The sequence below is a fragment of the Dipodomys merriami genome, unplaced genomic scaffold (assembly GCF_024711535.1).
Source record: "Dipodomys merriami isolate MVZ:Mamm:240054 unplaced genomic scaffold, mDipMer1.0.p SCAF_110, whole genome shotgun sequence".
Taxonomy (NCBI): domain Eukaryota; kingdom Metazoa; phylum Chordata; class Mammalia; order Rodentia; family Heteromyidae; genus Dipodomys; species Dipodomys merriami.
In genome coordinates, this window is record NW_027202383.1 from 1,373,962 (window position 1) to 1,397,611 (window position 23,650).

The 23,650-nt window shown below is 55.1% G+C and overlaps 2 protein-coding genes across 4 annotated transcripts in view; one reads left to right on the top strand and one right to left on the bottom strand.

Annotated features, from left to right (window-relative positions):
• The window catches only part of Hpcal1 (hippocalcin like 1), a 74,938-nt gene extending 68,844 nt beyond the window's left edge, over positions 1-6,094 (top strand). For all 3 annotated transcript variants that reach the window (XM_070015256.1, XM_070015257.1, XM_070015258.1), the window contains exons 3-5: positions 1,312-1,713; positions 3,359-3,464; positions 5,312-6,094. In XM_070015256.1, the coding sequence (XP_069871357.1) occupies positions 1,336-1,713; positions 3,359-3,464; positions 5,312-5,409 (582 nt within the window). In that variant the 5' untranslated portion in view covers positions 1,312-1,335 and the 3' untranslated portion in view covers positions 5,410-6,094. The remainder of the gene's footprint in view (positions 1-1,311; positions 1,714-3,358; positions 3,465-5,311) is intronic.
• A 9,459-nt stretch (positions 6,095-15,553) lies between these two features.
• On the bottom strand, positions 15,554-23,152 carry Odc1 (ornithine decarboxylase 1). The gene is made up of 10 exons (XM_070015231.1): positions 22,947-23,152; positions 20,575-20,763; positions 19,856-20,029; positions 19,524-19,696; positions 19,199-19,333; positions 18,627-18,708; positions 18,426-18,509; positions 16,915-17,077; positions 16,497-16,824; positions 15,554-16,035 (listed from the first exon to the last, which is right to left on the bottom strand). Exons 2-10 carry the CDS (start codon positions 20,674-20,676, stop codon positions 15,891-15,893), a joined length of 1,386 nt encoding a protein of 461 aa, XP_069871332.1. The 5' UTR covers positions 20,677-20,763; positions 22,947-23,152; the 3' UTR covers positions 15,554-15,890.
• Positions 23,153-23,650: the final 498 nt, after the last annotated feature.

Genomic DNA, 23,650 nt, shown 5'->3' on the forward strand with positions numbered 1-23,650 from the left:
TCCTGGCTGTCAACAGAGCCAGCACCTGCGGCTCGGGGTTTCTGCGTCCGCACAGACGCCACTGGCCGCGCTGCCTTTGGAGCTGGGGGAGGAGGCATCTCCCCTCTTCCTTCTCCCGTGTGCCCCAGAAGCGATGGCCCCCTGCGCAGCTGTCACAGCCGCTGCCACAGAGCGATGAGGTGGCGTGGGCCGCTCACCACACGTCCCCAGATCTGCCCGATACCCAGGCCTCATGGGCTGCGCCCCCACAGCTGCTCCCAGGGGCAGCCCAGACCTGCAGCCTCGGGACCCCGCTCCTACCATGAACCGTCAGCGCAGCACAGAACCCCGCCTAGAGCAGGATTCCAAAGGCCAATTATGTCATTTATTTTCTAAAATCTTCTGGATTGTGTGTGTGCGTGCGCACGCGCACACACGCTTACACGTACGTGCGCATATGGTACTAGAGATTAGTTTTAGGGCTTCATGCTTGTATTCTACCTCTTCATCTGTGCCTCAAGTCCTTTCGTTTGATTTTCTTTACTTATTTTTTGGTTGGACTGAGGTTTGAACTCAGAGCTTTGTATTTACCAGGCAGGTGCTCTGTTGCTGAGCCATGCTGTTAGCCCTTTTGTGCACACATTATTTTGAGATATGGTCTCACTTGTTTGACCAAATGGTCACCTAGACCGTGATCCTCCTATTTCCCACTGTACTGACAAGCATGCACCACTGCCCCGCACCTTCCTTTTGCTTTTAGTTGTGTTTTTTTGGATAGGGTCTCCTGCTGTCTCGCCAGCCTGGCCCTAGATGACTATGTCTACTTCTTGAGTAGCTAGCATCACAGGAGTGCCACACCATGCCTGGCTTATTTTTCAGATAGGGTCTTGTGCTTTGCCTTGCTGGCCCAGATTCTCTTATCTCTGCCTCCCAAGTAGTTGGAATTACAAGCAGGCATCACCACACTGGCCCTCACTGGATATGCCTTCTAAGGATGAAAACATATCATGATGCCCAAAAGAACTGCTCAGAACAAAGAGACTGGGTCGGTGGATGCAGTCACTTTGCCCTGAGCTGCTGAGGGAGAGGGTTCCTCTGTCGATCCCCAGTGGGAGGGAACTTGACAGTCAGTCCACGGCGCGAGAGTGGCCTGGCGTGGTTTTAGTTGAAGCATCCTGGCGACAGGCTGCTAGAGCATCATCTCGAGAGAGAGGGCCTGAGTGGCGACGTAACCCGGTGTTTGCACAATGGTGGTCTTGTCTGTGTCCCTCCAGCCTGTGGAACCGGACACACAGCCAGGCCTCACGCTCCCCCACCCCTGCCATCTTACAGGTGTAGTCACCCCTGCCGGCCGCCATGGGCAAACAGAACAGCAAGCTGCGGCCCGAAGTGCTGCAGGACCTGCGGGAGAACACGGAGTTCACCGACCACGAGCTGCAGGAGTGGTACAAGGGCTTCCTCAAGGACTGCCCCACTGGCCACCTGACCGTGGACGAGTTCAAGAAGATCTACGCCAACTTCTTCCCCTACGGCGACGCCTCCAAGTTCGCCGAGCACGTCTTCCGCACCTTCGACACCAACGGGGACGGCACCATCGACTTCCGGGAGTTCATCATCGCGCTCAGCGTCACCTCCCGGGGCAAGCTGGAGCAGAAGCTCAAGTGGGCCTTCAGCATGTACGACCTGGACGGCAACGGCTACATCAGCCGCAGTGAGATGCTGGAGATCGTGCAGGTACCCGGGAGGGGGCGGGCACACACGGTCAGGACGTCCCTGGCATGCCGGGGACCAGGGCTTCCCTGAGACCAGCTCATCCCTCAACCCCCAGCCTTTACCCCCCCTACCCCCGGTCTTGGTGCTTGAACTCAGGGCCTGGGCCTTAGCTTTTTCGTTCAAGTATGGTGCTCTACCACTTGAGCCACAGTTCCGTTTCCAATTTTTGGGTTGTTTTTTTTTTAGTCAGTCGTGGGGCTTGAACTCTGGGCCTGGGCTCTGTCCCTCAGCTCTTCAGCTCAAGGCGAGCGCTCTACCACTTGAGCCACACAGCATCACTTCCAGTTTTCTCGTGGTTAATTGGAGATAAGAGTCTCACAGACTTTCCTTTCCTGGCTTTGAACTGTGATCCTCTGATCTCAGCCTCCTGAATAGGTAGGATTATAGGCGTGAGCCACCAGCACCTGGCTTATCCTTCCAGCTTTTTTGTGGTCAATTGGAGATGAGAGTCTTATGGACTTTAGTGCCTGGGCTGGCTTCAAAATTAGATCCTCAGATCTCAGCCTCTTGAGTAGCTAGGATTGCAGGCATGAGCCACCCGTGCCAAGCCAGGCTGTCTCTGTGCTCATTATATTCACCATGATCTGGCTACTGCCACCTGCCAGCTGTCACCTGACGGGATAGGTCCTTGCAAAGACCAATGGCAAAAGAAGGCATTTTATTGGTCACTAATACAGGAGGCCCTAGCTGAGCTCAGAGACCAGTTTCTGCTCTCTGCATTGCGTGAGATCCAAGGCTCAGAAATGATTCTGAGAATTTACCAAGCTAAGAATTACACTCATCTCTTGGGTCCGTGGGTGGCTACTTCCAGGGCCCCCTGCAGATACCAGAATGTCAGGGTAATGGATGGAATGGTGGGTAATCAGCGTGATGGTGTAATACCTGCATTCAACCTACGCGAGCTTCCTTATGCTTTAAATCATCTCCACATGACTTAGATACCTGAAACAATGGAAATGCTTTGTGAATGGCTGTTACACAGTGTCATTTAGAGAATAACAGCCAAGCCGGGCCCTGGTGGCTCACACCTTAGCTACTCTGGAGGCTGAGATCTGATCTGTCTGCCAGTCCAGACGGGCAGAGCCAAGAGACCCTTTACTCCAATGAACCAGCAAAAACCAGAAGTGGCTCAAGTGCTAGAGTGCAGGCCTTGAGCAAGAAAAACCAAACAAAAGCGTGAGGCCTTGAGCTCAAGCTCTGCTACTGATACAAACAGTGATGATAGTAATTATGATTGCACCTACTAACAGTGGAGAGCAGCTGTGTGTTTTATACAGATGTGGTTTCTTTTTCCTGAGTGTGTTCTGTGATTAGTGGTCAGGCCTGCAGATCGGAGGGCCGGCCGTGGTCCAGGGCAGCCAGCACCATCCTTTCCTCACGTGCCTTCCTGGCCCTGGCCCCGCCCCACCCCCGGCCTTCACCATCAGACCGGGTGGTCCCCATGCTTTTGAACCTCATTAACACGTCTGGGTGCCTTTCCCTCCCGTCCCATCTCCTGCTGAGGCCAGGACCCCGGCCTCCAGGGAGCCCCTCCCCGTCCACGTGTGCCGGGCGGAAGGCCCACCACCCAGGAAGATCCTCTGAGCACCTGTGTGCCTCTTTCCAGGCGATCTACAAAATGGTGTCATCGGTGATGAAAATGCCCGAGGATGAGTCCACCCCGGAGAAGCGAACAGACAAGATCTTCAGGCAGATGGACACCAACAACGATGGTAGGGGTGGGGAGGGGAGGGGTGGGCGGCTGAGCCTGGGGCTGTGTGCGCATGCGCAGGGGCGGCGCTCTGTGTGTGTGTGTGTGTGTGTGTGTGTGTGTGTGTGTGTGTGTGTGTGTGTGTGTGTGCATGTGACAGGTGCAGGTACTGTGTTTGGGGACCTCCTCCTTTCTGCAGCCCTGCTGTGGCTAGACTGAGGGGAGAGTGGGGTTCAGGATCAGGGATCCTCCGCCCCGCATCCTGTCCCCTGCTCGTGGCTGAGGGCATGTCACTGGTCCTCTCGCTGTCTGCGAGGGGCACGCGGGTGTGTTTGGGGGAGGGGAGGCAGGCGTGCGCAGGGCTACAGGATGGGGGACTTTGATCGAAGGGTACCATGTCCTGAGACTGATCATGAGATGCTGACCAGGTCTCTCTGGTTATCACCCCAAGGTTCAGGGCTGCTCAGATACCCCGAGAATCTAAGAGGGAACTGTCAGGCAGGACCGGTCTCGTTTCTTCTCGTCAGCCTAAGGCTGCATGCCTGGGACCTGGAGTCCCAAGTCAGAAAAGCCAGTCTTGGGGCTGGGAAGGTGGCTCAGCGGTAGAGTGCTTGCCTTACATGCATGAGGCCCTGGGTTCGATTCCTCAGCATGAAAAAGCGGGAAGTGGCATTGTGGCTCAGGTGGTAGAGCGCTAGCCTTGAGCTGAAGAGCTGAGGGACAGCGCCCAGGCCCAGAGTTCAGCCCTCACAACGGACAAAAAAAAGAAAAGCCGGTCTCAGAGGGGCTGTGCCCAGGACATGCCCTGCCGCTGCCGCAGCCCCTCCGCGGCCAGGCTGCCCTGGGCTGCCTTCATTGTCCCTGGCCGGGGAGCCAGGACTCATTTGCTTTTAACCCACAAAGAAAGGCAGCATTAAGAGAAGAATGCGCTCCCTGGGTTGTGCTGAGATTAAAAACACGCTAATGCAGAAGAAAGTGCTTTGTAGAGTCTTGAGTGCCCTGGCAGGTGAGTTAAGGACTGAGCCCAGCAGGGGGACGAGGCCCTGCCGACCTGGAGGAGCAGAAGCTTCCAGACGCAGGGAGACGCGCAGACTCCTTCCCGCAGGCTCTGCACGGCCTCCGCCTCACTGCCTCGACAGATTCAAAATGTGCATCGCAAGAGGAGCCTGTGCCGGCCCTCCTTCTCAGCTTCCTTAGCTTCTCCGTGAAACCGGGCCCGGCCCGGCCCAGTGGTGGAGAGGCTGCACGATGCCTCCGGGGCCCTTAGCTCAGGACGGGGTACCCCACAGCGGAGGCCGTCCCCCCAGACCTCACAGAATGTGTTTGTCAGAGGTCCACTGCCCTGCGAGGTTTGTTTGTGTATGGTGTGCGCTCCTCACGCAGATAACCCTGGGGCTGGGAAGGGGGCTCAGCGGTAGAGAGCTTGCCTAGCATGCATGAAACCCTGGGTTCGAGTCCTCAGTACCACATACACAGAAAAGGCCGGAAGTGGCACTATGGCTCAAGTGGTAGAGCACTAGTCTTGAGCAAAAGAAGCTCAGGGACAGCGCCCAGGCCCTGAGTTCAAGCACCTGTAATCCTAGCTAGTCAGGAGACTGGGATCTGAGGATCACAGTTTGAAGCCAGGCTGGGCAGAAAAGTCAATGAGATCCTCCTCTACAATTAAGCAGCAAAAAGCCAGGAGTGGAGGTGTGGCTCAAGTCGTAGAGTGCCAGCCTTGAACAAAAAAGCAGCACACACACACACACACACACACACACACACACACACACACACACACACACACACACACACACACACACACACACACACACTCTACAAAGATCACGGAGAGCTGGCTAACCCGTCTCCCCTTGTCTCCACCCCCAGGCAAGCTGTCACTGGAGGAATTCATCAAAGGTGCCAAGAGCGACCCGTCCATCGTGCGGCTGCTGCAGTGCGACCCCAGCAGCGCGAGTCAGTTCTGAGGCCGCGGCCTGTGGACAGTGCGGAGAAACAGCCTCGTGTTGCCGTTTCAGCTTCGCTTGCACCAGTGGCTGCATCCTGCAGTCACTCCCGCTCTCCCGGGACCGGGGGTCCCGGTGGCCGTGCCTGCCGGGCCTGCGCCTCCTTCCTCCCCCTGCCCAGTGCGATCCACCCCTCCCGCCCGCCCAGCCCCTTCCAGGGCCACTCCCAGCGAGGGCATGATGGGTAGTTCGCCTCAGCCCAGGGGCTGAAGACTGTGGGATAGGTGGGGACCAAGGCAGGTGGGGAGGAGCCTGGCCACGTCCCTCCTGCGCATGGCCCCGCCCCTCGCTCCGCCTCCCACCGAAGCCGCTCGCATGTACATAGTCCGTGGTCTCCTCTCTTTTAATATATAAGTTATGTGTCTGGTGAAGTGAGATGTGACGTGTAGGTCCTGTATTTAATGCCTCGGATTGCTTCTGCAGCATGCTCCCCTCCTGGCCTGTGGTTCCCCTGAGCCCGGTGGTCTCCTGGCCTGTGGTTCCTGAGCCCGGTTGTCTTGTGGTATTTATATACACGGTCTGCCCTATTCACCAAGAGATGCATGCGTGCCGGGCTGCCCCGAGCCCCCCGTGCCGCGGCCCGCCGTGTGTGCTCCGTCTTCCCTGTTGATTGGTCTGGAATCTCGTATTAAATTGATCAAATAAACAGAGTCCTCTGAGCATTCTGTTGGTGGCGGGGGCTCTGTCTGTGCGGTCAGGGCTCTCCAGCAAAAGCAGGGTTTCCAGTGTCCCTGCTGTTAAGGAAGGTGGCCTCTCCCTTCCACCGTGGCTTCAAATCGTGGGCCCTCATATCTGCCTAATACCAAGAAATATCTGTGGCAATACAAGATGGCTGCTCCCAGCTGGGCGCCTGTGGCTCACACCTGTCATCCTCGCTACTCAGGAGGCTGAGATCTGAGGATCACAGTTCAAAGCCAGCCCGGGCAGGAAATCCATGAGACTCTAATCTCCAATGAACCACCAGAAAACTGGAAGTGGCTCTGTGGCTCAAGTGGTAGAGCGCTCGCCTTGAGCTGAAGAGCTGAGGGACAGCGCCCAGGCCCAGAGTTCAAGGCCACCACGGACAAAAAAAAAAAAAAAAAAAAAAAAAAAGAGATGTCTGTTCTTGGCCCCAGTTCTCTCCCTCAAAGTTTAATCATCAACACAGTGGCAAACCCACAGCCTGAGGAGACGTGTGGCCAGGGGTGTCAGCACAGCCACAAGGTGGCAGACCTTTTCTGCTGTCATTTGTGGATCTAGTCTCAGCCACAGAGAAACTCAACAGAGCCTGCCGCTGATGGCTCACACCTGTAACCCTGGCTACTCAGGAGGCTGAGATTTGAGGATCATGATTCAAAGCCAACCCAGGAAGGAGACTCTGTGAGGCTCTGATCTCCAAATAACCACCCAAAAGCCAGAAGTGGAGCTGTGGCTCGAGTGGTAGTGTGCTAACCCTGAGCACAAAAGCTCTGGGACAGCGCCCAGGCCCTGAGTTCAAGGACTGGCACACACACAAAAGAAGCCACAGAAGGCTTCGTGGGGGCATGCTTGTCCCTGGGCACATCATGGGTGTGGCTGATTTTTTTTTTTTAATCAGCAGTGTGTCACTGAACACCTTCAGGGTGGGACACACACGTGTGCACACAGACGGTGCACACAGCTATGTCCAATCAGCTTTTGTCCTCAAACTCTTCTTCCCACGGCTGCCGGGGGCTGCGGTACAGAGGCAGAAGACGCCGCTGACCTTCCTCTGAGAGGAAGGACGATGTTCCAGCACCTTCCCCGGCGGCCTCACTAACGAGACCATTCTCCGGCGCCCTCGGGCCAGCGCCCTGGAAAGGCTCGAGGTGCCTGGCTCAGGAGGTACCCAGTTCCAGTCAGGCCACGCTGGCGGCCACAAGCTGCCCACTGGCCCTGGCCTCCGCCCCGGAGCCTCCGCCCCGGAGCCTCCCGCCCAGGGCCTGGGGAGGTCACAGTCCCGCATGGCGTGGCGAGCGCTCGCTGCTTTGTTGGCTGGTCATCTTTGCTCCTGTCCACACCTCTTAGCGGCAAGGGCGAGTTGATCTGCCCAGTAGCCTCCCCCTCCACAGCCGCCCAGCGGGGGGCGGGGGGGAGGGCTGGGGGCGGGGCGCTACAGAGGACCAGACCAGGTGCCTGGGGCTGGGCTTGACCCAGCACAGAGGCAAGGTGCTGCTGACTCAGGCGACCCGGCCTGGAGGAGGGGTAAGATTCCTGAGGTGCTGGGAGTGTACAAGGCTACTACTGAGACTGAGAGAGGCTAAGATGCGGGTTTGGGTGGGGCGGGCCACGGCCGCTACGGGAAATAGTCATGGAAGGACATAGAATGAGCGCTGTGGGTTTTTCAGAGAAATAGAAGCAGTGACATTGGATGGATGGGTGGTTGGATGGGTGGATGGATGGATGGGTGGAAGGGTGGATGGGTGGGTGGTTGGATGGGTAGATGGATGGATGGGTGGAAGGGTGGATGGGTGGGTGGGTGGATGGGTGGATGGATGATGAGTGGATGGATGAATGGATGCAGAGAGATGGGTAGCTGGAGAGAGTGGATGGGTGGAGAGGGACGGGTAAATGGAGAGGTGGTGAGTAAATGATGGATAGATGGATGGATGGAGGGAGATGGGTAGGTAGATGGATAAATGATGAGTGGGTGGTTAATCCTGGGAAACTTATTTAATAAATTTAATTTAATAAATAATATTATAAATAATAAATAATATTTAATAAATGTGATTCTAGCCACCCAGTGCTGGTGGCTCACGCCTATAATCCTACCTACTCAGGAGGCTGGGATCTGAGGCTCATGGTTCAAAGCCAGCCCCGGTAGGAAACTCTATGAGACTCTTTTTTTTTTTTTTTTTTTGGGTCCGGTCGTGGGGCCTGAACTCTGGGCCTGGGCGCTGTCCCTCAGCTCTTCAGCTCAAGGCTAGCACTCTACCACTTGAGCCACAGCGCCACTTCCGGCTTTTTTCTTTTTGCTTATGTGGTGCTGAGGAATTGAACCCAGGGCCTCATGCATGCAAGGCAAGCGCTCTACCACTGAGCCACCTTCCCAGCCCTCTATGAGACTCTTATCTCCAATTAACCACTAGAAAACCAGAAGTGGTGCTGTGGCTCAAGTGGCAGAGTGCTTGCCATGAGCTGAAGAGCTCAGGGACAGCGCCCAGGCCCAGAGTTCAAGCCCCATGACCCACAAATAATAAATAAATGTGATTCTGGAGGCTGAAAGATCACATGCTCTGCCACTGGCAAGCAGTGACCAGAAGAGCTGAGTAGTTCCAGTCCTAATTTCAAGGCAGGATGAGCAACACTCATGCTCCACATGGGTCACGGGGCTGGAGACGTGCCATGGGACCTGCACGCGAGTCCCTTGTACAGCAGGTAGACATCCAGATTCCCACGCCAGGCAGCGTGGGGTGCAAGGACTGCACATGGTGTCAGGAAGGCGGCTCTGGGTGGGGCCTGTGCGTTTCCCTGGCCTCCCGTGGGCCTGTCCTGCAAACCCAAGCTCAGGGTGTGCCCTGAGGCTGCTCAGGATGGGCCCAGCTCTCCAGCTCTCCTTCCTCCCTGTGCACCACCTGCTCCTCCCTGCCCCAGTACCCATCTCGTTGGTTGCAGCCGCACCCTGTGCCTACCACATGCCTGGAGACCCGGATGTTACTTCCAGCTGGCTGAATGAGCCACACGATGGTGGCTGGACACGGCCTGGGGTCCTGCCTACGAGCTGAGGTGTCGGCCAGGTGCCCTGGGGGAGAGGAAGGACCGTGAGCTCAGTACTGAGGGCCAAGGGGGTACCAGCCCGAGTCCAGGGGACCCTGCTCCAGGAGGGATGTGGAGGCCTGCTGGCCAAGGGCGGGTGGCCTGTCTCTAGCTCAGCACCAGGAGCCCGGGACAGAGGCCTGACACCCAGTGGGGCGGCAGGCTCAGTAGGGGGACTGGGCCAGCTCTCGGAGCCATGGCTAAGGTCGCAGAAGGACAATGGAACAGAGGCCAGACAGGACCTCCCGGCCTCTTCCTGTAAGACTGTTGCTTGGGGAGGGACAGAGGGCCACTGGAGCTTGGAAAGGCTTATCAGGATGAATCTGTCGGATCTTCCTTAAGAGCCCCAGGTGCCCGGCCGTTGGGTCTGGGTCCAGGCCTCTCTGGAGGCCGCAGTCCTTGGCCATGAGGGGTCTCCATTCACAGAGCACATGGCTCACGCCGAGCCCAGGCTGCCTTAACTACGCTTAAAACACAAGGCGCTGCTGCCACCTGGTGGTCATGACTGGGAACACGGCCTACACTTCAGCAGCTTGGCCTGCTGTGGCCTAGAAGCCAGAGGTCTGCCGCATCGCCCACACAGCACTTAGAAGCTAGGATGGGGTTTCTGGCACCCCTACCTCAGAGGTCTTGTTGGTTGGTAGTGTTTCCAGATAGAACACAGGGCTCTGAAGAAATGTGACTGTTAGACAAATCACAATGTTTTGGTTTACCTAGGTCCCAGGCCGTATCTCATTTTTATTTCCTAAATTTAGCCACCTTGTTATAGATCAAGCCACAAGGCTGAGCCTGCGACGGGGCTAGGACAGGTGAGGACCTGGAGAGACCAGGCCCAGAGCCGCCCCAGGACCCTACATACCCATACCCATGAAGCTACTGCCCTGCCTGTCAGCCCCAGCTCCGGGCTCCCACTCTGGAAACTCCCCGCCCCGTGGCCAGCTTCCTCCCCATCCCAAGCCAGCAGAGAGTGGGGAAATCCTCCTTCTGTCAGCAGGATATTCTCAGGGATTTCACTCCATCTGCTATGTTATGGGTCCCACAAGAGGCTGCCAGGCAGGTCCTGTCCCCTTCCTCTGTGACAAGGAGGCGGCGTGGTGGAACCTTGTGCCCAAAAGGGGGAGCTCAGGATGGGCTGGATCTGTCCAGCACTTGGCTCAGTTCCCAGAAGGAATGAGGCTTCCGGTACCAAGCTCCAGAGCCCCAGGCCCACAGTGGCCAGGCCAGTCTCTGCTGATGCCTCTTAGGCGTAGAGCGGAAGCCTTTTCTGCTCATTGAGTCTGCTCCACATCCCTTGTTGGCAGGAAGCTGTTTGGGAAAGGTTGCCTCTCCTCCAGTTCGTCCAGAGATGGCTCAAAGAAAGAGCCAGACCCACACCCAGCAGGGAGGTGAGGTATAGAACAGCTGGCCCCTAACGGAAATGGCCAGCTAGCTACTCTTCAAAGAATAACCCGGGCAACTGGGTGCTGGTGGCTCATGCCTGTGATCCTAACTACTCATGAGGCTGAGATCTGAGGATCATGGTTTGAAGCCAGCCTGGGCATGAAAGTCTGTGAGACCTACCTTCAATAAACTACTCAAAAACAACAACAACAACAACCCAGGATTGGTGCTGTGGCTCAAGTGGTAGAGCACTAGCCTTGAGCAAAAAAGCTCAGGGACAGTGCCCAGGCCGAGTTCAAGCCCCAGGACACACACACACACACACACACACACACACACACACACACACACACACACACACACACACACACACACACACACACACACACACACGAAAACCAGGCCGAGTTCAAGCCCCAGGACACACACACACACACACACACACACACACACACACACACACATACACACACACACACACACACACACACACACAGGAAAACCTGCGAAGACAGGGCGGTGCAGCCCCCACCATAGCATTCACTGTGTGGCCTACAAGGAGCACCTGAGCCCAGGACACCCCACGTGAGGCCTGGAAATGCTGGTGGGCCCCCACAGGAAGGCAAAGGCATGGTCAGGGAGCTAGGGGGAAGGCTGCAAAAAGCGTGATTCTTCTGGTGGCCGCAGGCTGGCTGTGCGGGGTAGTGCCCTGGCCACATCTGCCCCTCCGGGTCTGACCGAGCGGACATGTTCTCTAGGGACAGCAGGGAGGACCATCGGCTGACACAGGAGCAAAATGTTCTGGTCCTTGGGGTTTGATCTCTTGAGCTGGGTTAGCATGAGCCAGCCCTGCAAAGATGAGAACCAGGCCTTGGCCAGTTCCTCCCCGAGCCAGCCCACGGGCCACTCCTTCCACTGCTTTCAGAGCGTGATCAAGGGGGAGGAAAGAACACCAGCATAATGGAGTCCCAGGCGTGGTTTGAACGCTGCGTCCATGTCCACAAGTTGAACTTGTGGCCAAGCTGTCCTCCTGCGCATCTCCGCCTCCCTGCGAAGCCAGCACATCTGCACGGCCGCGGAACCGCAGGTTGGGCCGCTCTCCTCACCAGGCCTCCGGTTCTTGTAAGTTCTCCCAGAAATGTTCTGAGTACGTGTTAAGGAGGGATGCACACGCGTTTCCTCACCCTGCTAGTTCAAACAGTGGCTGACACTTTCCATTGCTACAGGAAGATCCATCACAAGCCAGCAATGTCATCCGTACCCTCTCAAGTAGATGACGCGTCTAAACAACTCTTCTACAAACAGTGCCATAATTCGTTGTCTCGAAGAATGTTTCAGAAAAATTCCTAGAATTGCTGGATCAAAGATAATGTGACTTTCTCTATATTCGCATGTTTACCAATCCAGATCATGCCTTATTTCCCACCTGTGGTTTGATCACACCTGCCTTCAGTATATTGAGAACTCTTAGCCAGTCTGACAAGCAAGAAAAACAGGAATTTCTATCGAAAGTCAAAAATTTGCTTGCCAGCCTGTGCTAGTAGCTCATGCCTATAATCCTAGGTAATCCTCTTCGGAGATCTGAGGATCAGAGTTCAAAGGGACAGTCTAGGCAGGAAAATCTAATTTCCAAGTAACCACCAAAAAGCTGGATGTGGAGCTGTGGCTCAAGTGGTAGAGTGCTAGTCTTGAGTGAAAAAGCTCAGGGACTTGTATGCACTCATGTGCACACACACTCACAAAAGGAAAAAAAAAATTGCTTCATGTTCAAAAAGGGTTTTGTTGGGCCAGGCATCAGTGGCTCATGCCTGTAATCCTAGCTACTCAGGAAGCTGAGATCTGAGGATTGTGGTTCAAATCCAACTCAGGCAGGAAAGTCTGTGAGACTCTTATCTCCAATAAACCACCTGAAAACCAGAAGTGGCACTGTGGCTCAAGTGGTAGAGTGCTCACCTTGAGCTGAAGAGTTGAGGGACAGCACCCAAGCAGAGTTCAAGCCTCATGACCAACAACAAAAAGTTTTGTTGGTGCCGGGCGCTGGTGGCTCACACCTGTAATCCTAGCTACTCAGGAGGCTGAGATCTGAGGATCGCGGTTCAAAGCCAGCCCGGGCAAGACAGACCGTGAGACTCTTATCTCCAATAAACCACCAGAAAACCAGAAGTGGTGCTGTAGCTCAAGTGGTAGAGCGCTCGCCTTGAGCTGAAGAGCTGAGGGACAACGCCCAGGCCCAGAGTTCAAGCCCCACGACCGACAAAAAAAAAAAAAAGTTTTGTTGGTTTTGGCAGTACAGGGGGTTGAATCACTGGGCAACAGCACTACTTTGTCTTCTAGTATTTGTTTTTTGTTGGTCCTGGGGCCTGAGCTCTGGGCCTGGGCGCTGCCCCTCAGCTCAAGGCTAGCGCTCTACCACTTGAGCCACAGCACCACTTCTGGCTTTTTCTGCTTATGTGGTGCTGAGGAATGGAACCCAGGGCCTCATGCATGCAAGGCAAGCAAGCATTCTACCACTGAGCCACCTTGCCATCTCTGTCTTTAGTTTTTCATCTAGGGTCTTATGTTTTTGCGGATTGGCCTCAGACAACAATCCTACATTGGGCTGGGCAGGTGGCTCAGTGGTAGAGTGCTTGCCTTGCATGCATGAGGCCCTGGGTTTGATTCCTCAGCACCACATAAGCAAAAAAAGCCAGAAGTGGTGCTGTGGCTCAAGTGGTAGAGCGCTAGCCTTGAGCTGAACAGCTGAGGGACGGCACCCAAGCCCAGAGTTCAGGCCCCAGGACTGGCAAAAACAAAAAACAAACAAAAAAATCCTACATTCACCTTCCAAGTAGCTGGGAGGACAGGTATGTGCTGCCATGCGAAACAGGGCACGTGTCACCCACCCTCTGTGGGATGTTACTTTATGGATGTTCATTATGAAGGAAATGAGTTTTTCCCATATATTCTGCCATTTTCTCCCCCCACCCCCACTTTTTTTCTTGTCGGTTGTGGGACTTGAACCCTGGGCCTGGGCGCTGTCCCTCAGCTCTTTAGCTCAAGGCAAATGCTCTACCGCTTGAGCCACAGTGCCACTTCCAGTTTTCTAGTAGTTAATTATAGAGAGAAGAGATTTTTTCCTGCCCAGACTGGCTTTGAACCGCCATCCTCAGTGAGCCCGGCCTCCATTTTCCTTTGGTCCCTTTGATTTCAAATGCTTCCAATCCGTTGTATTGGAAACTTTTATCCATGGCAATTACCCCATTGCCAATAGTTACCCCATCTAGTCTGAGGTGAAGTCCAGCAAACTTGACCTTGAGCTATCAAGGTCACAGTGGTGTGGGCTCCCTGCCTGTGGAAGAGGAGGCTGCCAGGGGTCCCCAGCACCCCCAGGCAGAGTCTGTACCAGACCCTCGGTGGGCTGCGCCAGCCTCATAGCCTAGATGTAGACATTCTAGTACTGCAAGCGGGCGAAGCGCTGCCTCCACACACCTGCAAATGAGAACCTAAGAGCGGAGGGCAGTGCTGGTATGGCCGAGCAGCTCTGGCCAGTGGCTGGCCAGCTGTAGCCGCTGACATCCCTAGCCACGCCCACTGTCTACCGCCACACTCAAGGGCAGGGAGAGGTCCCCGGGCCGTGTAGTTTTGCCAGCATCTGGACACACTGGGCCCAGTGGCTGGGCCAGGCTGGACAGGAGCTGTGCTGGACAGTGACAGGAGGATGGGATTAGCTAGGAAGCTTCCAGCCCCTCTGGTCACAGCACTGGTGGGCTGCGGGTGGTCTCCAAGCCGCCAGAGTCCTTCTGGGCGAACACTTCTGCCCTTTCAATGTAAACTCCTATCGAGTGGACCCTGTGGATCTTTTTTAAATGGAGGCCTACATTCCCCAGGGTTCGGTGTCTAGCTCAGACTTGCAGAATAAACATCACTGCCATTCCTTCATGACAGGTGAGCCCACTGCAGAAGCCTGGCCCCGTGCGGGGCTGCCACGCTGCGGTGACTGCCACAGCTTTTCTTCTTCCCACCATGCCCATCTCACGTGATCGTGCTGCGCCACAGCTTGGAGTCTTCATAATCAAAGAAACAACCAGGGCTGGCCAGCAGCCTGTTTAGGTCGCACTGCATGGTGAGGGAATGCTCTCCCCCGCCCCCCCTCCTCAGGACAGACTCCTCCAGGGGGCAGGAGCCCTCCACTTTTTTGTTGGTTGTGGGGCTTGAACTCTGGGCCTGGGCGCTGTCCCTCAGCTCTTCAGTTCAAGGCTAGTGCTCTACCACTTGAGCCACAGCGCCACTCCTGGCTTTTCTGAGTATGTGGTGCTGAGGGATAGAACCCAGGGCCTCATGCATACAAGGCAAGCCACTGAGCCACCTTCCCAGCCCTCCACTTCATCTTTCTGTCCCTCTAGTAGGGCTGCAAGACTCCACAATGCTCAGAGTGGTTATTGTAGGGGGGGCGGGGGGGGGGGGTTGCACATCAGGGCCTGGGCACTGTCCATTCGCTTTCAGACTCAAGGACTGAGCTTGAGTAGCTGGTGGCATGAGCCACTGGCACCTTGCTGCTTAAAAAAAAATTCATATAGGGGGCTGGGAAGGTGGCTCAAGGAGTTCAAAAAGCTGGAGTCTGCAGCAGTCTGTGTGAGTCGGCCACCTTTTGGGAAAGCAGAGGTACAAGCTGAGTCAAAAGCACACACAGGCCAGTATCAAGGTCAGAGAAGGTAAAGCTCCTACAACGCAGTCACTGATGGCAACTGGTGACGAGTGAAGGCGAGAGGGGGCGCTGACCAGGCCACCCCAGGCCAGCGGCCCGCGCAGCCGTGGGTGAGCGCACGTCATCTGTGCTGCACGAGTCAGGACATGGCTGCTCACTCGCCCTCCGCTCCTTTCTACGTAGGTGGGACCAGCGACCCCACAGCACAGGCACACTTTGACGGATGCACGGTGAACCCACAGCACAGGTACACTCTGATGGACGCACGACTTGTCCAGTGTCTCATTATTTCAAGATACTTTATTTTCAAAACAAGTCCCAACACTAAGCTTCTGACCCTCGCTGCCATTGTACAAGCTACAAACGCTTGCTAGGCAGCCGAGGGGCACTCTTTATAGCATGTTGGAAAAGTGAATAAAAATCCATAGAAAACAAATATGCAAATAGTTTCCATAGGAACACAGAAAAGTGTGACCCCCCTCTCTCCTAGTCTTCCGTTATTGCTGCATCTGTGCCAGCCCTACTCTTACAAAGACGCTCAAACTAGCAGTAATTAAGTTAAGTGGTCCCCCCAAATCCCTTAATTCAAGCTACACTTGCACTTGACAGCTACAAGAAGTTTCTACACATTGATACTGGCAGAAGTGCAGGCCGCCGGGCGCCGCTCCAAGCCGCTCTCCTGGGCGCAGGACAGGGGCAGCGTGCTGACGTCCTGTTCCTCCACGCCGGGCGGGAAGCCGTGCTTCTGGACTTGCTGCATGACTTGCCTGAGACGAGAAGAGGTACACTGAGAACCCTGCCGCTCCCGGGGGGCGGCCTTTCAGAACAATTATTCACCAGAGTCTTCTTTCCTTGGTTTCTACACCATTAGCAATCAACTAACTGAACAGATCTCTCAAGCAAGTGCTGGTAACGAGGAAACTCCACACACGAGCTCACATTACTCTAAATATTACAGGCATGAGCTATTCACTAGAAATTTCTTTCAGTTCTATTTTTCTTAGGGAAAAAAAAAAAAACAAGAAATACAGACCAGCACAACCAAAGGAATTTCCTGTATGTAACTCAATCCAAGGCAAATAAATGATTTCTTACTCAATTAGACAAGGAAGGGCAAGCACAAATTCAATAAGGTACCTCTTCTCTTTCTGTGACCCCTGCCTTTTTGCATGGTGCTGGGGACTGAACCCAGGCACAGACAAATGCTCTACAGCTGGGCCTCACTCACCACATGGGCCGTGACATCACGTAGTGGATCGTTGGCCTCTGGAAGCCATTGAAAGTTGAAGCGGCGGCAACAGTGTAGGCACCCATGTTCTCAAAGAGCATCCAGTCACCCACATGCATCTCGGGCAGGTCACAGCGCTCAACAATGCGATCAAGGCCATCACACGTGGGTCCCCAAATGCTGGCCGAGTAGTACTTCTCATCGGGCTTGGGTCTCTTCTGCAGCAGGGGCTTCACATGTGCATGATCATAAAGGATGCAGTTGAAGGATCCATATACGCCATCATTCACGTAATACATAAAAGTCTGCTCATTCAGCTCATCTTCATCTAGAGAAACAGATTCATCCACATTACCACATTTTGCCCTATCGTCCAGTTAGTTACCCTTGCCACGCCTCTCCCAGTCATCATACATACCGTCAGAGCCACTCTGCTCCTTCCACACAATTTTCTTGGCAATGATATTAACTGCCAGTGTGAAAGCAGATGCAACATAGTATCTGCCCGGCTCTGCTATGATCTTCACTCCAGAGTCTGATGGGAAATACTTGTCCAGGGCTGGGTTGATCACGCTGGTGATCTAATGCACAGGAGAAAGTAACCTTTCATTACAGGAATTCATCTGGGGAAGGAAGGTTGCAGGTCTGCAAACATCTCCCTGGATAGCAGCCTGCATAGCTCTAGTGCCCACTTTGCTTCCCACCTGGTACATCTCTACCCTTTCACATGTCCTGGGCAGGCTTTTAGCCAATAACAGTACAGCATAAACTACTACACTCAAGTGTCCACACGCCAAAAAGCCTTGTTTAGCAAATATAGGCCAATATGGTATTTAGAAAGAGCTTTGCAGCTAGACACTCTTGGTTCATGCCAGTGATCCCAGCTATATAAGGAGGCTGAGACTTGAGGATGGAGGTTCGAAGCCAGCTCTGGCAGAAAAAAAGTCCCCATGAATCTCTGATCTCCAATTAACCACTCAAAAGCCAGAAATGGCGCTGTGGTTAAAGGGGTAGAGCACTAGCCTTGACAATAACTAGGCTCAAGGGACAACGCCCAGGCCCGAGTTCAAGCCCCACAACCGACCCCCCACCCCCACCCCCCCCCAAAAAAAAAAAAAACAACTTTCAACTCTGCCTAAGCCACACAACTGTAACAGCGTCCATCGATTTATTTAGCCAGTCCTGGGGCTTGAACTCAGGGCCTGGGCACTGTCGTCGAACTTCTTTTGCTCAAGGCTAGCACTCTACCACTTGAGCCACAGCTCCACTTCTGGCTTTTTGTGTTTGTGGTACTAAGGGATCGAACCCAGGCTTCCTGCATGCTAGGCAAGCACTCTACCACTGAGCCACCTTCCCAGCCTGGCCTGCGTAGCTTAATTTCCTAATGTGTAATCACTACCTCAAAGACTTCTTGCCGGGCACTGGTGGGTCAAGCCTGTAATCCTAGCCACTCAGGAGACTGAGATCTGGATTGCGGCTCAAAGCCAGCCTGGGCGTCCAGGAGACTCTTATCTCCAATAAACCACCAGAAAACCGGAAGTGACACTGTGGCTCCAGTGGTAGAGCACTAGCCTTGAGCTGAAGAGCTGAGGGACAGCACCCAGGCCCAGAGTTCAAGCCCCACAACGGACCGGGAGTTGGGGGGTGGGGGACGGAGAGGGGGCTGACTCAGGGCTAGAAATGGTACCACACCTGTTACCCCAGCTAGACAAGATCTGTTAGGAAGCCTAAATAAGCAGATGATGCTCAGGCACAGGCAAAAAAAACTGAAGCTGGAGATATGGCTCAGCAGTAAAGGCACTGGCCTCTAGTAAGTAGGTGAGTTTAAATTCCAGAACCACAAAGGGGAGAAGAAAATACTATCAAGCAGGTTTAAATATGACAGAAGTCACTGTTACACCAAACAATTACTTTTCCTGTTTATCTTACCTCTTCAAATTTCAGCTTCACATCCTCAGATCCAGGGAAGCCACCACCAATGTCAAGCAGATGCATGCTGAAGCCAACATCAGCCTAGAGTGAAGAAAGCCCAAGTCAAGTAACTGCGTGGAAACCGCAATGCGGTCCAGATGTCTGGAACAGGAAATCCCAGGTTGGGAGCCGATATCCTCACGGGTCACGTGTACTCACCCCCATGTCAAAGACACAGCGGGCATCAGAGACAGCCTGCACGAAGGTCTCTGCATCAGTGCAGCCACTCCCCACATGGAAGCTGAGGTGAGAAAACCAGACACCATGTCTTACGCTTCTCAAAATTCCAATAGGAGGGCTGGGAATGTGGCTTAGTGGTAGAGTGCTCGCCTAGCTTGCATGAAGCCCTAGGTTTCATTCCTCAGTATCACATACACAGAAAAAGCCTGAAGTGGCGCTGTGGCTCAAAAGGTAAAACACTAAGTTTGAGCAAAAGAAGCTCAGGACAGTGCCCAGGTATGACAAAAAAAAAACAAAAAACAAAAAAACCCAAAGAGGTAGGTGCTCAGTGGCAGAGTGCTTGCCTCGCATGTATGAGGCCCTGGGTTCAATTCCTCAGCACCACATAAGCAGAAAAAGCTGATAGTGATGCTGTGGCTCAAGTGGTAGAGCAACAGCCTTGAGCTGAAGAGCTGAGGAACAGCGCCCAGGCCGAGTTCAAGCCCCATGACTGACATTAGAACTAGCTACATTGCTTACTGTCTTAACCTCCAAGTATGCCAAGATCTTACCTGACACCAATAACGTCAATATTTAGCTCTTTTGCTCGTTCCAAAAGAAGTCTGCTGGTTTTGAGTGTGGCACCAAATTTAACACTGAGGCGACAGACTGCTTTGGAATCATCAGTGGCGATCCGCAAAACCAGCCTGGAAGTGAGAAGAGCCAAGGTCAAAAATCAAGAGAAATGGCCCCCAGTACCGCTGCTAGACACTCCGGATTTGGAGCTGACGTGGCTTTTAACATCAGCTGAGGGTTTGACCTCTTTTGTCAGGTATAGAGCTATAAACTGGCGGCCGTGTGCCTAGAACCCCATGCCGCTGTGCTAGGAGCACTCACTTGGCCTTTGGGTGTGCTCTGGCGACTTTCATCAGCTCCACTTCACTGTCGAAAGTCATCATCTGGACTCCGCTGCTGGCCGCGTACTTGATCTGAGACACTTGCTTACAAGGGTTTGCATAGATGATCCTGTTGGAAGGCACCCCCAGGCTCTGCACCAACTGTATTTCAGTCTGAAAAAAAAACTCATCAGTGTCAGGCTTCCTGTGTGTGGGGCCTGGTAAACACAATAAATAGGAACTCCTGGGCATCCTCCTCAACTCTTAACTCCCCACCAACACAGGACCATCAGTCTAGAAAAAGCTCTAAAGACCCTGCTTTTCTTTGCTTACCTTGCTGGCACAGTCAAAGCCGGTGCCGACGGCGGCCAGGGTGCTCAATATGGCTCTGCTGTCATTACATTTGACTGCATAAAAGGGAGTGACTCGGGGAAGAGCTTTGAACCATCTGAGGTGTTTCTTTAGAATGTCTCCGAGGTCTGCGACATAAAAGGCGTCCTTGTCATCCTGCAATGGTAAAGGACACAGGCAGCTTAACAGTCATGCAGCCACAGCAGGTGCTTCTTCTCAACCTTTCCTTCCCAGCATTCAATGAACCCATCAGATCATAAACAACGACGTGTGGTCACCATTAACACTGGGCAGTTCCCAGCCAGTTAAACTCTAGATTGCCTAACAACACATGGATGTTCTGGCTGTGTGCTACTGAGTGGTCTGTAACACTAGTGAGTGGTCTATAATACTAGCTGTTCAGGAGGCTGAGATCTGGGGACTGTGGTTCAAAAAGCCAGCTTAGGCAAAAAAGTCCAGGCGACTCTCATTTCCAATTAACCACCAAAAAAGCTGGAAGTAGAGCTGTGTGGCTCAGGTGGTAGAGCACAAACCTCAGGGACAGTGTAACAGGCTCTGAGTTCAAATCCCAATACTGACACAAAAACAAGACACATAGGCTTTATTACATCACTACATTTTCTTTCCAAGACCACACCGGTATTTCCCACAAGCCAGGTGTGCCAACTGCTGCCAGCACAGCACATGCCTCACAAACTTACAGAAGAAGAAACTTCATTAATTTTTTGGTCCAGGATGTCCTTGGCAGTAAAGCCTTCATCAAGGATATGGCAGTCAACCTCTTCCTTATTAAAGTGGCTCATGGCTGTGCCTCTGAAATGCAGTAAGCTCCAAGCAGCTGAAGAAGTTCACTCTGACGCTCTAGCCAAGCCTCTTCTTAACAAATGAACCTGCAACAAACAAGTGGCAAGCTGAAACCTTCCATGGAACACCAACACAGGGAGTGAAGCAGCAGCAGAGCAGTGCTGCTCCATGAACGTGCTCTCTACCTGGGGATCTCACTGGACTGAAACATCAGGCCTTGTAACACAGCACACCACGGGAGACTGCAGGTCAGGCGCCCACATTTTAAGTAGATCACTCAATGGTGTGGGAATCACATACTCCTGGGCATTGAGTGACATGACCTCATAAAACTCTGCATTGAAAACCCAGTGTTTTCAAAGGAGCACACTAAAACTCCCATACATAATGTGGTCTGTCTTCAAAGTAGCCTGCAAAACACCTGCAGAGTACGTGAATACTGCATCATGCAGGGTGCAGAGGCTTCTCTCAACATAGTTTGATGGATGAAGGTTTATCAGTCTTTCAGAACTTCAGTTCCTTAGAAACTTACCAGCATCACAACCATTAGTCTTATGTACAATATTTTTTTTGGCCAACAGCAGAGAAGCAGCTAAGCATCGAATTACTGAGCGATCATACATTTTCTAACAATTATACGAGCTAGTACTAGCTGTGTAGGTATTTTTAGAAGCAAATCTCCAAATCAACACAGTGTATTGTTAGTTGCTGTTCACTGAGTAGAAATCGCTATTCTTTAACCACTGTTGCCTACCAAACTGCACTTCTGAGATTCTAGCTGTCCCTACTTGTAGGCCCCAAACCTGTGTTCATGGCATCTAGGATGACCACATGGGGGGTCATTTTGGCTAACCTTATGAGCAGCAAAAACTTACTCATCCCCTCACCCCATTTCTGGTGCCAGTCCTGGGGCCTGAACTTAGTGCCTGGGCTTTTTTTTGCTCAAATCTAGTACTCTACCATCTGAGCCACAGATTCACTTTGGGCTTTTTTGGTTAGATTAACTGAGATAAGTTTCAAGGACTTTCCTGGCCCAGCGGGCTTGGAAATTGTGAGCCTCAGATTTCAGCCTCCTGAGATTCCAGGTGTGCCACCAGGGTCTTTTTTTCCTCTGTGAAACCCCTCTCAGAGGCAGCAGCCCACAGGTAGAGGCCAGGGGGGACAGGCCTGCCACCAATCCAACCCATGCATGGCATAACTGGCTTGAGGCCTCCACCCAATGTGACTTTTTGGCCCTGTCCCCCTCCCAAGCTGCCGGCTCAGCCCAGGGGAACCAGCCAAGTGCCATTTACAAGTGACTGGCAAATGGGCTGTTTTATTTAAGGTCTTGTTAGACATTTTCGAGGCTTAGAAAGCCTTTTCTCCTCTGAAACCCACCGCCCGTGAGTTACTTTGCTTTCTTTGTATCGTTTAAAGCTCTACTGAGATTTTTTTTTTTTCCTGGAAAAAAAGAGAGACCAGCGAGCCGCTCTTGAAGATGCCCTTTCGGTTTCTGCAGAAAGTCCGTCTGAACGCCCGCAGATGGTTTCCGAGACCGCAACCTTCAAAGGGACCCGGCCGACTCGATAGCAACTTAGGAGGAATTCCTCCCGTCAGTTAGTCGAGCGAGCCCCCACGTCCTTTGTCTTTCCCCCAGGCGCCCCCCGACTTCACCCAGGGTTCCGGACCCTCGACACGGTCGGCCCTTTTGGAAGCCCTCGGCCGGGCTCGCCGCGGCGCCGGCCGCGCGCTCCGCTCGCTCGCTCGCTCGCTCCGAGTCATGGCTGCCGGCTAGCTCCCATGGAGGGCCGCGCCGCGCCCGGCGGCCCCGGGGGCTCCCCGCCCGGGCCGGCTGCGCTCCGCTCCCGCACCACCTCGGGACGCGGAGGCGGGGGTGCGGCGGCGGAGGCGGCGCGGGAGCGGCCGGCTCCCCTGCACCTGCCGCGGCCCCGCGCCGCTGGGCTCCACGGGAAATAGCGGCCGGAGCAGCCGCGGCCTCGCCACGGCTTCCGGCGCGGAAGCCCGGCGCTGACGTGGCCCCGGGGCCCGGGTGGGTTCCGGGGGCACCGGCCGAGCGCGGGCCGCGCCCCCCGCGTGCAGACCGGGCAGCCTACCTCCTCCCACCCCGAGCTCGCAGGACGCGGCTCCCCAAGGTCACGATCCCGGGGCCCCGTCCCCCCCACCCGCCCTCCGCTGACCACGTGTCCGGCCGGCGGGCGCGGGCGCGGGTCGGTCCGGAGCGGGGACACGTGGTCGCGGCGCCCGCCCGCAGCGCGCCGCCCGCCCTCACCTCAGAGCGCCCGCGCGCCGCGCACCGGCCCCATGGAGACGCCGCCGCCGCCGCCCGGGCCGGAGCCAAGCCGAAGCCGGAGCCCGAGGAGCGCGGGCCGCCCGCCGCCGCGCCCGTCAGCCGCCTCGCTCCCGCCCGCCGGAGACGCCGGCCCGAGGTGGCGCTGAGCTGCTGGCTGAGGGCGGCCGGCGGCGGCGGCAGCAGAGATTGACAAAGCCCGGACCGGCGCCGCGCCGCTACTTATACGCCGTGCGCGTCGTCATGGAGACGCACCAGCTCAAACCAGCCGCGATCGGTTCCGGCCGGGAGGCCTGGGGGAGGGGCGGGGCGGGGGCTCGGCGGCTGCCAACCCGGGCCCGGGGCGCGGAGGGAGGGAGGGAGAGAGGGAGGGAAGAAGGGCGGGGAGGGGGGGCGGGCGAGTAAAACGTCAACGCGGCGGGACACCGCCCGCCCCGCGCGTGCCCTCCCGCCTGGCCCGCGCCCCGGCCCCCCCCCCCCCCCGTCCCGCCCGGCCTCGCGTCGCGCCCTGCGGCGGGCCCCGCGCACGCGCACCACGCCGCGGGCACTTCCGGCCGCGAGGGACCTGGCACGCGCCCGCGCGCGCGCGCCCGGCCGGGACCGCGGTTGCCGGGACTCCGCGCCTGCCTCCGCGCGTGCGAGGCGGCCTTTCTCCCCGCGAGGGAGGGCTCGGCGCCCCGGGGCGG

Bases quoted from the DNA above. Each gene is read 5' to 3' on its own strand.
- Odc1 (XM_070015231.1), bottom strand. From the start codon at position 20,676: ATGAGCCACTTTAATAAGGAAGAGGTTGACTGCCATATCCTTGATGAA. The intron at 19,334-19,523 runs GTGAGTGCTCCT...TCTCACTTCCAG, and splicing joins AGAGCACACCCAAAGGCCAA to GCTGGTTTTGCGGATCGCCA. The intron at 16,825-16,914 runs GTATGTATGATG...CTGTTTCTCTAG, and splicing joins GGAGCAGAGTGGCTCTGACG to ATGAAGATGAGCTGAATGAG.